This window comes from Solanum stenotomum, chromosome 8, assembly GCF_019186545.1.
Source record: "Solanum stenotomum isolate F172 chromosome 8, ASM1918654v1, whole genome shotgun sequence".
NCBI classification, from domain to species: Eukaryota; Viridiplantae; Streptophyta; class Magnoliopsida; order Solanales; family Solanaceae; genus Solanum; species Solanum stenotomum.
In genome coordinates this window covers 24,343,203-24,358,693 of record NC_064289.1, presented here as the reverse complement: position 1 = coordinate 24,358,693, position 15,491 = coordinate 24,343,203, and the positions used below count along the sequence as shown (strand labels likewise).

Genomic DNA, 15,491 nt, shown 5'->3' with positions numbered 1-15,491 from the left:
GAGGGTTTTGAAGTTAGAAAAAAAATATGACTAAGAATGGGACATATCCCCTTTTTATAAAAAAAACGCCCCAACACTTAGCCTAAAAAATGAGGCTTTAAAAAAAAAAAAGCTTACTGGAAATTGCAAATCTGCACAGACAGGTTTTACGAAAATGGTCATAACTCCCTCATTCTAACTCGGAATGAGGTGAAACCAAGTGCGTTGGAAAGCTAACTCAAAGGGCTTTAATTTAATAGGTTGTGGCCCTTCCAGTTCCTTGTGTGCTAAGAGATATGCCCCTTTAAAGTTGACCCTCCAAATCACATTTTTTGCGATTTTCGAATTTTGATACGGTTGTTCTAAAATTCGGGTTAGACCCATTTCCCACTCAATTTGACCCCCTGAATAAGAATATGAAGTCGAATTTCTGAAATCATGCATGGATTTTGAGATATATGAAAATTACAATTATAGGTGTTTCCGAAGCACATTTTCGGGCATTTTTGGGGTCGTTTCAAATATGATAAAACTTGATACAACAAACACAATATGCATTTATCCTCTCTGTCAAATGTATTTTGTATCAATTGTATTTCAACGAAAATAAACAACTATTTTTGTTTGTATCAACTGTATTTGAAATCCGTATCAATTGTATTCATGATACAATTTGATACAACAAATACAACATGTATTCATCCTCTCCCCTCCCTCTATCGACCTCGCTCGCCTCTCTCCTCCCTCTATCGACCTCGCTCGCCTCTCTCCTCCCTCTCTCATTTCTCTCTCTCTTAATATGTAGTTAAGTACAATAATTTTTGATACAATTGTATTCATTGATACAAATGGGTTGTATCAATTGTATTCATGATAGAACCTGATACAATGAATACAACATGTATCCAACCTCTCTCTCAGATCTCGCTCATATCTCTCCTCTCTTTCCTAGTCTCGCTCACCTCTCTCTTTCCCCAAACATGTAGCTATGATGTGTAATTAAGCAAACTATAACTATAAATATCTAATTAAGCCCAAATTATAGTAATTTTTGGTAAGTTCTTCTATTCGAAACTATCCTAGATAAAAATGCATTGGACCGGGAGATATGATCCAGATTTTAGAAGGAAAAATTACGTAGTCAAGCAAACTTATACTACTTAATTATTCATCATAGCTATAGTTTGCTATAATTACCTCTCGCGACTAACATTAACTATTAATTACGTGGGCTGACTTCGAGTTGTATGATTAGCCACATTTGTATAATTTGCAACTAGCAATTCTTCTTTTGATTTATATTTGTATACGATGGTTTATATTTGTATATGACGATGATTTCCTTTGGTTTTTCAGTTTTGTCACCATATACATTCAATCTTTTCGTGTATGACCTTTTAAAGTTTGTATAAACGTGTAGTTTTTGGATTTTGTATAATTAATTTTTATAATGTAATTTGTATAGTATATTTTGTATAACTGTAAAGTTCATATGTTTATATTTGTATCAATTTGTTATTTTAAGTTTTATCATATTTGTATAATTTCAGACTTTATATTACTCAATTATACAAAAACACACAAATTATACAAATGTAGCCGCGAATTATACAAATGAGATGTGAATTATACAAATTATTGCCCTCTCTCGCTCACCTCTCTCCTCCCTCTCCTAATCTCGCTGGCCTCTCTCCTCCCTCTCCCAATCTCGCTTGCCATATATACAAATTCATATGTATAATATNCTTTCGCTCGCCTCTCTCCTCCCTCTCCCAATCTCGCTCGCCTCTCTCCTCCCTCTTCCAATCTCGCTTGCCATATATACAAATACATATGTATAATATACAATTATCTAACCGATATACATATACAATTCACCTCTCTCCCACTCTCTGCCCTCTCTCGCTTGTCTCTCTCCTCTCTCCCAATCTTGCTCGCATCTCTCCTCCCTATAACATGTAACTACGAATTGTAATTATCAAATTATAGTTATGGAGAGTAATTAGACTATTTTTGAGTGGCTATATGGTAAACTTCCTCATTTCAGAATTACCAAAGCCCATTACACTGCCCCATTTCAAAGTAGCAGCTAAAACCGGTTAACTCCACTACCAGTTTCCCCAATCTCTGATCGGATTCTGCAATCGACTCTGATCTCCGTTTCCTAATCCGACGACAATGTTCCGACACGGTTCTCGATTCCTCTCCCGCGCCTCCACGATGAGGTGGCGCCGCCCATTTTCGACCGACCTGCCCGCGGAAGCCTCTAAAGATTCCAACTTTGTGGAGGCATGGAGGAAAGCAATTCCCACCGTTGAACCACCAAGCACTCCCTCGGCATTCATGGCTATAAGGCCCGCAACTCCATCATCCATTCCCTCCAAGCTCACTGTCAATTTTGTCCTTCCTTACTCTTCTGAACTCTCCGGCAAAGAGGTATATATGTGGATAAAAATTCATTTCCTTTTAAATTTCCAAATTGTTAGTTCCCGTTCCTCTTTTTCATTGAAAGACAAATTAGTTAGTATTCGAATAAAATTGAAATTGGAGGAAGAGAGATGAATGAATACACAGGATTTTTATTTTTGATTTGCCTTTGCCTTTATGTAATTGCAGATACCGTAATTACATAAACAGCAATTGTAACATTTTTGAGTATAAATTTCACGCTCCATTGTTTCTACATGTATATATTAGGTGTATTTGCATGCAAAATTCAAGATATATGCTTTTTAATCAAGTTAGATGACAGATATGTATAACATTTAGTGTGATCGATGATGATGATGTGTTCTATCTGTAATTTTATATACATTTGAGTTATTGTTTTATAGGCTGATGACTGAATTTCATTGGCATTCATGTCGTAATTTCAATGCCCAGCACCAAATATATATTTTTTTCATTTAGTTTCTAGTTTGTAAGTCATAGAACTTGTACCTCTTCAACTGATACTTCAATATTTTTCCTACTATCAGTTGTCTAGTATGTAGGTCAAATTAATATATTAATTTACATACTTATTCATTCTTCTGCACTTAAAACGGAATTAAGAAATAAGCACCCACATAGAAGATCAATTAGCTAATGGTTTAGAGGTGTCACACTGATTAAATTTTCCTTAGAAAAGCTTAAAATGGTTGGACTATGAAGATCCTGAAATTCATCTGAGAACACTCGGGATAGATAAGTTTTGGTTTCGTTACACAACTATGAATTGATTCAAACATCACATTTGGTGAATTGGCTGTGCCGGAAATACAGGCCAGGAAATTATGCTGACTTATTGAAATCTATCAGCTAAAGATAAATCACTAACATCATAGAGTCGGATGTTTAATACACTGAGCGTATTCCTCTTCTTTTTTTTTCAGCTGCGCAGTTGTTCATTGAGTTGATTTTAGCAATATTTCTCCTCCCTTTCACTCTGTCCATTCTTTCACCAACAATAGCTTGCACTCGGTGACAAAATTTGGAGAAGCTTGGAGCGTGCGTTCTGTTCCATAATCTAGTTGACTGCTTCTTTGGTCTCTATTAAACACATCTCACATCTAATTACACTTTTCCTCGATCATGAATATTTAATGCGTTTAAAGTTCAAGGTCATGGTATATTAATACTTGTCTAAGGTTGGTCATGCATAAATTTCTCTTTCTTTCCATTTGCTTTTTGTGTAAATAGGAAATTCCATGTTGTATAAGTTGAGGTTAGATTCCTAGGGTGCATAACAATGCATGCTTGCAATCATTATATTTATTAAAATCATCTTAGTATACATCATCCCAAAAACAAGAAAGAAAGAAAAGCAACTAAAGCAAGAAGGGTAAAGGTTGTTGGCAATCATATGTTTTCGGATAAAATAACTGAGCATCTACATTTTCGTTCGTATAATTTGGATTTGCCTTTTGGTGTTTTTGATTCCTTGGAGTATTTAGCATTCTACAAATTTGGTGACTTATTCTACTTATTATTATGCTATAAAGAACCACCGAATCAACCTCTAATTGTTAAGTTCATTCATGACTTAAGAGGAGCTTCTCAACGGCATCTCTTTCGTAGCTCTTGTATTGAACTCCACCATAGTCCATCAGCTTGGAAATTCAGTGCCAGGATTTACTTCCTTTGTTTTTAATTAGGCATCTTTTGCTAGGGTGGTTATTGTCACAGATTATTAGTTAACATATTGGAGGATTTGACTGTAGTACCTATTAAGTTTTAGGTTGCATACTGGAACCAACCTTAATCAGAGTAACATTTGTGGTTCAACGTCTCAACATGTGTCAAGTGATGTGAGAAGCCTTGTGTCAGAATTAATGTGTGCATGTGCCTATATACACATTATCTGCAAAATTATTAGTTCAAGCTTGGCAATTCATCCTTATTGCATTATATTCCAGGTTGACATGGTTATAATCCCTGCAACTACGGGACAGATGGGTGTCTTGCCTGGGCATGTGGCAACAATTGCTGAGCTAAAGCCTGGTATCTTATCAGTTCATGAAGGCAACGACGTCTCAAAGTATTTTGTGAGTGGTGGGTTTGCATATGTTCATGCAAATTCTTTTGCAGATATAATTGCTGTTGAAGCTGTACCACTTGACCGCATCGATCCCAATTTGGTTCAAAAGGGCCTGACCGACTTTACACAGAAATTGAGCACTGCATCAACTGATGTAGAGAAAGCTGAAGCCCAGATTGGCGTTGATGTACATAGTGCGCTTAATGCTGCACTTACTGGTTAAACAGGTGGAGCTTTATATTTGTCCTTGTTCAGCATACTTTCTACTTCTTTGTGCCTGCTTGATTGTAGTCGCCACCCTTTTATATAAAGCTGCTTTCAACAATTTTACCTGGAAGAGGTATGTCGCTACCTGTTTTAACCCCTGCATCACTTGAATAAACATTCCTTAGATAAGATTTCCTTCCATATACATGGTTGGTTAATTGCCGTGTTGGCTGTACTTCTAAACTGCATTTTTGAGAAATAGATTTATTCAAAAAGAAATTGTTCATTGCACGTTTCAGCTTGAGATATCTTTTTTGATTTGGTTCCCAGTTTTCTTGACATCATACTTGTGTTAATTCATCTTTGCTTAGACGAAAAAATGGGCTACTTCCTCACAGATTGAAGACCTTACTATCTTGAAAGATGTTTCTGAAACATTATATTTTTTACCAAACTCCAATCTAACTGATTCATGAGGGCTTGAATTAGATAAAGATGTTCATCGACTCACATATCCTTGGGGCAGCAATTTCTCTCATAAATGAATTTTAGGCATCTAGTATTCCTACACTGACCTATAAACCATCCGATATATATGGGCTAAAATAGACGTTTAAAGGTGAAGACATAAGAAGTATGGGTTTCCTTTATTTAATCTACGACTAAACATGAATCACGTATTGGCATTTTCACATGATTCACTAATGTTAACGAGTGAAATGTATCAAATAGCAATTAGGAGAAGGATTCGAACAGTTCTATACCTTTTTTGATATGTATTTTCTATTCCTAATTATTATATTTGGAAAAATCTTACTAGAAAGAATGGATAAAAAATTTAAGATATTCGTGCAAATGTAATTTAACTCTCTACAGCTTTGATAGATAACTTGGATAGATAGTTCTGTTCATATTCAGCCCAAATCACTCAATCAGTGAACTATTTATTCAAGTACTAACTCTTCAAAAATAGCTGCTTTAAGCTAACCTTCTTGTCGTCTCATTTAGAAGCCTCCTTTATCAGTGAGCGCTCTTTTAGAAGCCTTTAGCTAGTCACTAACCGCCCAAACTTGAACGAGTTGGGTAGATCATGTTTTCATGGACTACTTTTGCGACCTCTAAATGTGATGTGAAACAATTTCCAACTTGAAAAAATGGAATATTGGATCAAGTCTTCATTTGTTAGGATGCCCCTTTGTTCCATATAGCAAATTCTGAAGTAAGTAAGGGACCTATTTTACTTTACCAGTCATTGAATCAATCTGATATTAGAGCATCAAAGTGCAATAAATATCTTTATTCAATTCCTTGTACATTGTTGTTCCACAACTCAAACTTGATTTTCTGTATTATTTTCCCAGTCATCAACTACTTAAGAACATAAACAATATTGTCATCTGAATTCAGAAAATCACCTGTCACTCTTGCAAAGTGCATAAAATAAAACATCTCAAATTCTCAGCTAAGACATCTAGAACTCTCACTGAAAAGGAAATATAACAGGATTGAACATAGTGTTGACAAAAATCATTCTGCCTCAAATATGTAACTCCCAGCATACATCTTCAGTGCCTCCTAGATTTGCCTCTTCAGCCTTTCTGTTTTCCTGCTAAGCAGCTCAAGCTGTTGCTGCTTTGAGCCTAGAACTGACTGCTTCCCATGATATGAGCTTCTCCATAAAGACAGATATGTAGTCAGGTCGGCGATTCTACAAGCAAAAGATGTGGTGCTACCATTAAGAGAGTTCAAATATGTCTCGGGAAAAGACTATACATCAAAGAAAGTATTTAAGTAGTTTTATCAGGCTAGGTTTACCTGAAAGTCCAGATAGTAGGCATGCTGCAGTATCAAACACAAAAGTAAAAGAATAAGACTTTGGCTTCCTAAATCATTTCAACCATCCCCCTCCCGAAGGAAGAGGAAAAAAAAAACAAATTCAGACAGATTTATGACAAGTGAGTGTGTTCTGCTTACCTCCCAAACATCTATGGTGAGCAGCGGCTGCAATGAAAACCACAGTTGTGAGATTTCTATTACGGTATAAACTGCTATGTTATGTAAGATGAAATCCCATGAACAAAAGAAATAGAGCAGCATGTGTTTTACTCACTATGTAACCCAAAACAAGAGGATTTTCAGCGTTAGGAGTTTTCACCAGAGCAAGCTTTTTGTCTTCAGGTTTGTCTACGAAGTAACAAATGAATCACTTTTCAGTCATTTGGCAAAATTATAACAAAATGGTTGAACGGAACATAGATCTATGCAGATAAAAAGGCAAAGAATTTCTCACATGCAAGCCAGGCCCAACCAGAGCCAAATTGTGTTGCTGCAGCTGCCTTAAATTCTTTAACAAATGCATCATAGGAACCAAAGTCTCTGTTGATTAGTTGTAATAATTCACCAGATGGCTCTCCTCCGCCATTGGGCTTCATAGATTCCCAGAAGAACTGATGATTCCAGGCCTGTAATGTGAAAGAAGATATAAAAGGACTCGGCATTACACAGAACAAAACAGCGTAAAGTGTTAGTTTACCTGAGCAGCATTGTTGAATGCTGGAAGGGGAGAACCATTGTTATAGGTAACGAGTATTATGTCTTGTAGTGTCTTTCCATGTAGTTCTGTTCCATCTATTTGCTTGTTTAAGTTGTCGACATATGACCTGTGATGCTTCCCCCAGTGGAATTCCAATGTTCTACTACTCATATGAGGCTCCAAACCATCCTATGTCATATTTAAAGGTCAAATGTAAAAGCACATGAGAAGAAACACTGAAATTAACAGAGAAACTGGCATAAAAGGGAGGAAGGGGAAGTTTACAATATGAATAAATTGCAAAATTTGCCATCTTTTTTTACAAATTAGTCAGCTATGAGCACTACACTAAAAATGATCTTTAGCGGCAATTAATAAATGACAATAGCTTAATTGCCGCTATTTTTTTTTGAGACAATTAAATTTTAGCACTCTTTGTAAATGCCACTGAAACCTATAGTGATATTGGATCTAATAACAACTAACTAATGTTGATAAAGACTTTAACACTATTTGTTAATGTGCATGTTTATTGTCGCTAAAAATTGTTTTTATTGTAGTGGAGATATATGAGAGATAATATCTCAGATGGTCACCCAACTAGGGTGGGCGTTAGATTCTTCGGTTCAGTTTTTCGATTTTAGAAGTGTGCACCGTATATTAAACCAAACTAATTCGGTTCGGTTCGGTTTAGTTCGATGTTTTTAAATCAGTTTTTCGGTGTGAATGAAAAATAAAATAACGATAAAGTATAAGATACTTAGAAATTTAAAATTATGTTAAGGAATGATGCGTATTACCGTGGAACACTTATTATGCTAACTAAAAGACTATATTTGTCTTTATCAAGAATATTGTGCCTCCAACAATTTATCGAGAAAAACAAGTATGAAGATGGTTCCTTTACATAATGTACATTGGTAGAAATATGTTTGAGTTTCTCTTGGAAATTAATATTTCAAGTTATCTATTGAATTGTACATTTGGTGTTCCTTTGATTTGTTTATGAATGATTTAATTGTTGATTGAATATTTAATTTTTAGTTAAGAGAATCCCCATATATATATAAAAAAAATATTTTAATTTTAAAAAAATAAAAGTTTGGTTTTTCGATGCACCAAAGCTTTGAGACCCTTACACGGAACACCGAATCGAAGAACCGAACTTTTGAAAAAATAACACCGACACCGAACCGAAAAACCGAAACCGAAGAATTGAATTAGTTCGGTTCGATTCGATTTTTCGAGTTTTCGGTATTTATGCCACCCCTACACCCAACTAGCAATTTTTCTCACAGAAAGTTACTCAACTAATGATTTTTTTCACAGAAAGGTACTCAATTTTCTTTTAAAACCTCAAAGTCACTTAACTAATGGTTTTTCTCACAGAAAGTCACTCAACTAAATGTTTTTACTCACAGAAAGTTACAACTTTATTTTATAACCTCAAAATCACTCAATGTATATTTTTCCTACAAATTCACCCAACCTATTTAATTAATTTTCTTAAATAAAATTTGAGACATGAAATTTTTATTCAAAATCAAAATTGTAGAAAATAGAAAGATACCTATTTCGGTTCTAAATTATTCTCTCTTGTCCAAAACTCTTTATGCTCTACATGCTTTACAATTCATAACGTTATTTTTTACAGTTCTTCTCACATATTTTGATAGTTAATATAAATTCAATCAACATTTCTAAAAATCTTCTTTTAAATTAATAGAGATAAATTATATTATTTTTGGTCACAAATTTTCGTACTGCCAGCATAGGTGATCAAACTTATTGAATCAACTTGCCAAAGATTCTTATGGACTGATGGAGTAGAAATCAATGATTCTCTCTTGCTTTGTCATGGCAACCCTACTGCTTTCTCTAGGCATCTAATTATCCTGGACATTTTTCAAGCGGCTACAAGTTTTATACATTTTTTTTTGTTTTAATTTTTTTTAGTATTATAAATTATATTTCCTCAGTTTCAATTTATGTGACACTTTTCATTTTTCGAGAGTCAAACAATTTAAGTTTGATTGGGAATATACGCATGAAATCTTCAAATTTTTTGAAATGAAATTTATATATTTGTAAACTACATAAAAAAAAATACTATAAGTCAGGCAATTCAAAATATATATGAAAATTTTACGGTCCAAGGTAAGATAGACCTGTTTGAATTTTGAAATCAAAAAGTGCCAAATAAATTGGGGCGGAAAGAGTAATAATTACTAATTAAAAATATTTAGAAGACATACTAAAAATTTGATTGACTTTTGAAATTTTATTGATGTCGCATATAAAATGAGACAGAGGAAATAACAATAGAATGAAGAAGAATTTATTATGACAAGTAAGTTTGATTCAATCATTATAAATCTTACACCATTCAAATATGGTATACATTATAATTGAGTCAAGAAAGGAATGCTAGCAAAATCCTTGGAGCAAATATTTTGTGCAATCAATTGAGGAGATAATTCTTCAAAGAATAAAGATATTACTTCAAATAGAAGATTCATCGATTCATGACAAATGAAGCAAACAAGCAAATTATGGAACTTGTTCAAACTTGCAATACTAATAGTGAAGCCATATGATAGGGAAGTTCCATGCTGGATAGGCCAGGTAATAAACTAGAATCATTTAGGCCACAACCAAAATCATCTTCCTTTCTAGGACCTTAAATCCCAAAAAATGATCTTAAATGGATAGAGTCAAACATTTTACATCACGGATATACTTCTAATTCCTAAAAAAACTTAGATGGTTAGATATATCATAAATAAATATATCTGCACAACGCACATGTACATATATTAGTCCACTTAATATGTACAGAAGCTACTATATTTTTAGAATTCTAAACACATAAACTCAAAATCGTAGCTTTATATAAACCGTTGGAAACAAAAAGGAGGATTATTTTGAAAAACATACCATGGGATAAGGAGGAGGTTGGAGTTCAATCTTAGCATGAAATCCTGCAGCCTCCATTATCACTTCTAACTTGTGTTTAATTTACTCAAAGTATGAGCAATAACCAAAACAATGGACTTCTCTAGACTAGTTGATTGCCTTTTATGCTAATTCATTGTGGTACTACAAGTTTGTAGTACACACTCTATTCTATGCAGTACACTTTAACCAACCCTATTAATTAAACAATACTCCTTTTTTTTTTAAAAACAAAATTTTGTGATAATAGTGTATTAATGATAATATAAATATTCTTTTTCACTATCTAATAGTATATAAGAAATATATATTTTAAAAACAAATAGTGGTTTCTTGGTCATATAATTGTTTTGAAGAACTCATTATCAATATATATATACATATCACAAACGAATATAGTTATGTGATTATACAATTGCCATCTCCATTTACATTGAATAACATTTTCTGTAAATTCTTTTTTTGTCAAACCATAAAAGTGAATGAATGGATATGGTTTATCTTCTCAAAATTAGAAGTGAAATAGTATTATAGTTTCTCAGGGTAAAAAATGTCTTTAAGCTATGTGAAACGAATAAATATATCCTTTATTTATATTTTGGTCTAAAAATATCCCTGCCTTCAATACTTTGATTCAAAAAATTGTTACTTAATGAATCAAAAATGTTTTTTTCCCAATTAAATATATTATTTATTTTATTTTTTAAACACTTTCTTTTCCTAATAATTTTTTTTATTACCAAATATTTATCTTATTTTAATTTGGAGAAAAATGAAAGTATAAAAATCTTGTTTTATTATAATTATTTTTATTGTTATCTAGATGAAAATTAAGGATAGTGTAACTATGATCTTATATATATGATCTGTTAAAAGATACATCAAGTTATTTTATTTAAATTGATAAAATGATTTTTAGAAGTAATATTCTTATTAAAAGTAATATCCATTAAAAAATTATTTCCTACATTTTTATTAGTTAAAATGAATTTAAAAGAAAAAAAAGCAAGAATAAGGTTTCTTAAAAGTAATATTCTTATAAGGAACAAAATGTGTTTAAAACAAAAATATTTATTAAAAAAAAGACATTTTGGTTCATTTAGTAACAATAGTACATTTCTAGATCAAACTATTAACAATAAGGATATTTTTGGACCAAATATTAACAATAAAAGACATTTTAAAACCAAATATAAACCAATGACATTTTGTTCATTTCATATAATCCTGTGGATGCTTCCAGGAACGGAAGAGACACGGGCAACGGATAATTTTTTAAGCTTGTGGCCTGCATGATCTCCCTGCATACGATAGGAACATCATTGAAAATGATATTCATGTTTCGTATTACTCCCTTCGTCTCATATTATTTGTTATTTTAGAAATTCAGAATAAAATCATTTTGAGCAGGCGTTTACATATTCACATAATTCACTAATGTTCTGATATTATTAGAGAATCAAAGTGCAATAAATTTCTTTATTCATATGTCCTTGTACATTGTTGTTCCACAACTCAAACTTGATTTTCTGCATCAACTATTTAAGAACATAAAGAACATGAACATAACAAAAATCATTCTCCCTCAAAAGTGTACATCATATTTGCCTCTTCATCCTTTCAGTTTTCTCGCTAAGCAGGTCAAGGCGCTGTTGCTGCTTTAAGCCTAGAACTGACTGCTTCCCATGACACCAGCTTCTCCATAAAGATAGATATGTAGTCAGGTCGCCGATTCTACAAGCAAAAGATAATTAAGAGACTTTGAATATATGTCTCGACGAAACATTTTATACATCAAAGAAAGTATTTAAGTAGTTTCATCAGGCTAGGTTTACCTGAAAGTCCAGATAGTAGGCATGCTGCAGTATAAAACACAAAAAGTAAAAGAATAAGACTTGGCTTCCTAAATCATTTTTGTTCCGAAAGAAGAGAGGAAAAAAAAACAACAAATTTTTGACAAGTGAGTGTGTTCTGCTTACCTCCCAAACGTCGATGGTGAGGAGTGGCTGCAACGAAAACCACAGTTGTGAGATTTCTATTACGATATAAACTGCTATGCTATGTAAGATGAAATCCCATGAATAAAAGAAATAGAGAAGCACGCGTTTTACTCACTGTGTAACCCAAAACAAGAGGATTTTCAGCATTAGGAGTTTTCACCAAAGCAAGCTTTTTGTCTTCAGGTTTGTCTATGAAGCAACGAATGAATCACTTTTCAGTCATTTTTTTCAATTATAACAAAATGGTTGAACAGAACAAGGCAAAGAATTTCTCACATGCAAGCCAGGCCCAACCGGAGCCAAATTGTGTTGCTGCAGCTGCCTTAAATTCTTTAACAAATGTATCACAGGAACCAAAGTCTCTGTTTATTAGTTCTAATAATTCACCAGATGGCTCTCCTCCTCCGTTGGGCTTCATAGATTCCCAGAAGAACTGATGATTCCAGGCCTGTAATGCGAAAGAAGATATAAAAGGACTCTGCATTACACAGAACAAAATAGCGAAAAGTGTTAATTTACCTGAGCAGCATTGTTGAATGCTGGAAGGGGAGCACCTTTGTTATATGTAACAAGTATTATATCTTCTAGTGTCTTTCCATCTAATTCTGTTCCTTCTATTTGCTTGTTTAAGTTGTCGACATACGCCCTGTGATGCTTCCCCCAGTGGAATTCAAATGTTCTACTACTCATATGAGGCTCCAAAGCATCCTATAACATATTCAAAGTTCAAATCAAATAAAGAAAAAAAGAGTCCGGGGGAGAGAAAGGGAGCTATGGGGAGTTGACATTAGACTAATTAATTTGCAGAATTTTCCATTCTTCTACAAATCATATACTAGTAATTAACAATGACATGATTATTTCAAGACAAAAAACTAATTATAACTACAGCATCTACTACTACTATGCTTCAAATTTCAATCCCTAACTATTCAAGAGTCAGTTATTATATCAAAATTTTTTGTATCCAATTTTCATTCAACTATTCAAACAATTGAGTCAAAACTCAGCGGCGTCAAAAAATCACTAGGTGATTCTTTCCATCTATCCTAGACTTGCTGGACAGAGTTACCTGCTAGCTATTGCCGGTGGGAGATGACAGATATCCCGTAAAATTAGTAGAGGTGCATGAAAATAGACCCAGACACATCATTATAAAAAATACACATAAAAATTACCATTGGATAAGGAGGAGGGTTGAGGTCAAATTTAGCTGTTATTGTAGCAGAGCCGGTTTTTCTTCCAAACTGTTTCTGCAACTAATACATAAAAATCAGAAGAAAGCTCCAACAGATAGTGATACCTAATTTAGGAACATAAAAATTAAAAAAAGAAGGCAGAAACTACCTTTTGGGTTCTCCATTGAAAGCTTTTAGATGATCCATTAAGTCCTGTAATATTATTCAAACAAGGTAATTTTGTGTCCCAAAATGAAAAAAAGAAAAGAAAAACTAGTAGAGTAAAAAGTTAACCTTGAGGAGGAAGGAAAGCAGATGTGAGTGAATTAGCAGAGGCAGTGGCGGCCATGAGTTGTGATTTGTGTAAAAAAGGTTACAGAAAGTTGGAGAAAAAAGCAGTGTGTGGAGTTTTCTAGACTAGCAATGCCCTTTTGTTGATGTAATTGTTGGCTGTTTTCATAGTGACTGCGACTGCCATTTCATTGTGGTACTACCAAGTGTGTAGTACACACTCTACTCTATGTAGTACACTTTAACCAACCCTATGACTAGAGATAGAGAATACGCGAGAGTTAACCAATTTTCTTTTATATATAAAATATTTAAAGTTGTTAATTATATCGTTGTTATGAGGCCAATTTAAATAACCAAGTATATAATAAAATTTTCTTTTTAATCGTCAAAATCTGTAAATATTCATGAATAGCTATGGTTTTACTTCTTAAAATTATATCAAGTGAAATAGAATTATAGTTTATTTTGTTAAGGACAAGTGTAATAAACAAATAAGTAATCGAGTGGATATATGCTTTTCAGAAACTGAAGAGACACAAGCTATGGTCCCTGTATAATTTTTTAAGCTTGTGGCCTGCACGATCTCACTGCATACCACAAGAACAACATTGAAAATAACATGGTACGTAGTTTCTGTAAATTATTACTTTCAAATTATTTATTGTTTTAGAAGTTCAGAATAAAAGCAATTTTCTTTTTTCATTTTTTATATCTTTAGAAGTAATTATTTTGAAGACTATAAAACACTTTTAGGACATCTTCAATTCAAATATCAAATTTTACATCAAATTTGGTGTCAGCATTATTTTTCTTTCTCTTCATTATTATATTATTATTTTTTATTTTATTTATATTTTTTTATTTCATAAAACAAATTCTTTCTAAAACATTCACCATATATAATTCATATTATTTCCTTTTATAATCGTTTAATATAAAATTATGTTGTACCATAATTTTTTAAATAATATAAATTGCTAGTAAATATTATACAATATACATAATAATGGATAATACAACTATAAGTGAAATCATTAATGAAATACAATTAAATAAACATTACGTAATTGAAAAAAATATTTTAAATTCTACATAAATATTCAACTTTCAAGATCACTACGGTGCTCCATAAATGCTCTATTAATGCATTACGTAGTTCAAAATGAGCAATGTTTGTATTTGTAATTTTTGTGAAGGTTAATTGTAGTTATATCCAATTGTAATTTATAGTAGAATTAACATAAATTTAATTTTTTTAAAAAGTCATATTTAGAAAAATTAATTTATAAAAAAGCTAAATTTTATATCTAAAATTAATATTATAAAAATATTACATAAAGAATAATTAAATATACAAGAGATTTAATTATAACATACAATTTATATAATGTTTAATTAAAAGTTTGTATGATGAAATAATATTAAAATATTCAAAAAGTGAATTGGTGTGATGAATACTGTTACATTAAATTTGGTGTAATACTATTCATACACCAAATTTGGTGTGAAAATTGATATGGGTTGGAACTCAAAATACCAAATTTTACACCAAATTTAAGATTTGATGTAAAATTTGATATTGGATTGGAGATGATATTATAAGATGGCAGTATATGGACCGTGATTATGTTCCAACTCAACTTTCGTCATATGATACCTTTCCATTAATTGACGGTTAACAATAATATGAGCTTGACACCTTATTTGAGTTTAAGAAATATTTTGACTTGATATTTTCGTTGATCATCCCTGCGAATACACTCCATGAATTTGTCGGACCCACATTGATGGTTCCGGGTAGGGGTGTCAAATGGATGGGTTGGGTT

The 15,491-nt window shown here is 32.5% G+C and overlaps 3 protein-coding genes across 4 annotated transcripts; 1 reads left to right on the top strand and 2 right to left on the bottom strand.

Moving 5' to 3' along the window:
• Nucleotides 1-2,036: 2,036 nt before the first annotated feature.
• LOC125872619 (ATP synthase subunit delta', mitochondrial-like) lies at nucleotides 2,037-4,980 on the top strand. Its single transcript, XM_049553370.1, has 2 exons — nucleotides 2,037-2,415; nucleotides 4,377-4,980. Exons 1-2 carry the CDS (start codon nucleotides 2,158-2,160, stop codon nucleotides 4,719-4,721), a joined length of 603 nt encoding a protein of 200 aa, XP_049409327.1. The 5' UTR covers nucleotides 2,037-2,157; the 3' UTR covers nucleotides 4,722-4,980.
• A 1,007-nt stretch (nucleotides 4,981-5,987) lies between these two features.
• Nucleotides 5,988-10,318, bottom strand: LOC125872618 (superoxide dismutase [Fe], chloroplastic-like). Its single transcript, XM_049553369.1, has 7 exons — nucleotides 10,176-10,318; nucleotides 7,239-7,427; nucleotides 6,996-7,167; nucleotides 6,816-6,889; nucleotides 6,680-6,706; nucleotides 6,521-6,544; nucleotides 5,988-6,413 (listed from the first exon to the last, which is right to left on the bottom strand). Exons 1-7 carry the CDS (start codon nucleotides 10,230-10,232, stop codon nucleotides 6,324-6,326), a joined length of 633 nt encoding a protein of 210 aa, XP_049409326.1. The 5' UTR covers nucleotides 10,233-10,318; the 3' UTR covers nucleotides 5,988-6,323.
• Nucleotides 10,319-11,658: 1,340 nt separating this feature from the next.
• On the bottom strand, nucleotides 11,659-13,805 carry LOC125872617 (superoxide dismutase [Fe], chloroplastic). 2 transcript variants are annotated; one of them, XM_049553367.1, is made up of 9 exons: nucleotides 13,666-13,805; nucleotides 13,541-13,584; nucleotides 13,372-13,452; nucleotides 12,713-12,901; nucleotides 12,470-12,641; nucleotides 12,309-12,382; nucleotides 12,173-12,199; nucleotides 12,029-12,052; nucleotides 11,659-11,927 (listed from the first exon to the last, which is right to left on the bottom strand). In XM_049553367.1, exons 1-9 carry the CDS (start codon nucleotides 13,718-13,720, stop codon nucleotides 11,835-11,837), a joined length of 759 nt encoding a protein of 252 aa, XP_049409324.1. In that variant the 5' UTR covers nucleotides 13,721-13,805; the 3' UTR covers nucleotides 11,659-11,834. The 2 variants fall into 2 exon arrangements, with proteins under 2 accessions (XP_049409324.1, XP_049409325.1); XM_049553368.1 differs by having other exon boundaries at nucleotides 13,372-13,446.
• Nucleotides 13,806-15,491: the final 1,686 nt, after the last annotated feature.

Coding starts and splice junctions, on each gene's coding strand:
- LOC125872617 (XM_049553367.1), bottom strand. CDS start 13,720: ATGGCCGCCACTGCCTCTGCTAATTCACTCACATCTGCTTTCCTTCCT. Junction 12,383..12,469: donor CGGTTGGGCCTGGCTTGCAT/GTGAGAAATTCT, acceptor GTTGCTTCATAG/ACAAACCTGAAGACAAAAAG. Junction 12,053..12,172: donor TCACCATCGACGTTTGGGAG/GTAAGCAGAACA, acceptor TTTATACTGCAG/CATGCCTACTATCTGGACTT.
- LOC125872618 (XM_049553369.1), bottom strand. CDS start 10,232: ATGGAGGCTGCAGGATTTCATGCTAAGATTGAACTCCAACCTCCTCCT. Junction 6,707..6,815: donor CTCTTGTTTTGGGTTACATA/GTGAGTAAAACA, acceptor TTTTCATTGCAG/CCGCTGCTCACCATAGATGT. Junction 6,545..6,679: donor TCACCATAGATGTTTGGGAG/GTAAGCAGAACA, acceptor TTGATACTGCAG/CATGCCTACTATCTGGACTT.
- LOC125872619 (XM_049553370.1), top strand. CDS start 2,158: ATGTTCCGACACGGTTCTCGATTCCTCTCCCGCGCCTCCACGATGAGG. Junction 2,416..4,376: donor CTGAACTCTCCGGCAAAGAG/GTATATATGTGG, acceptor ATTATATTCCAG/GTTGACATGGTTATAATCCC.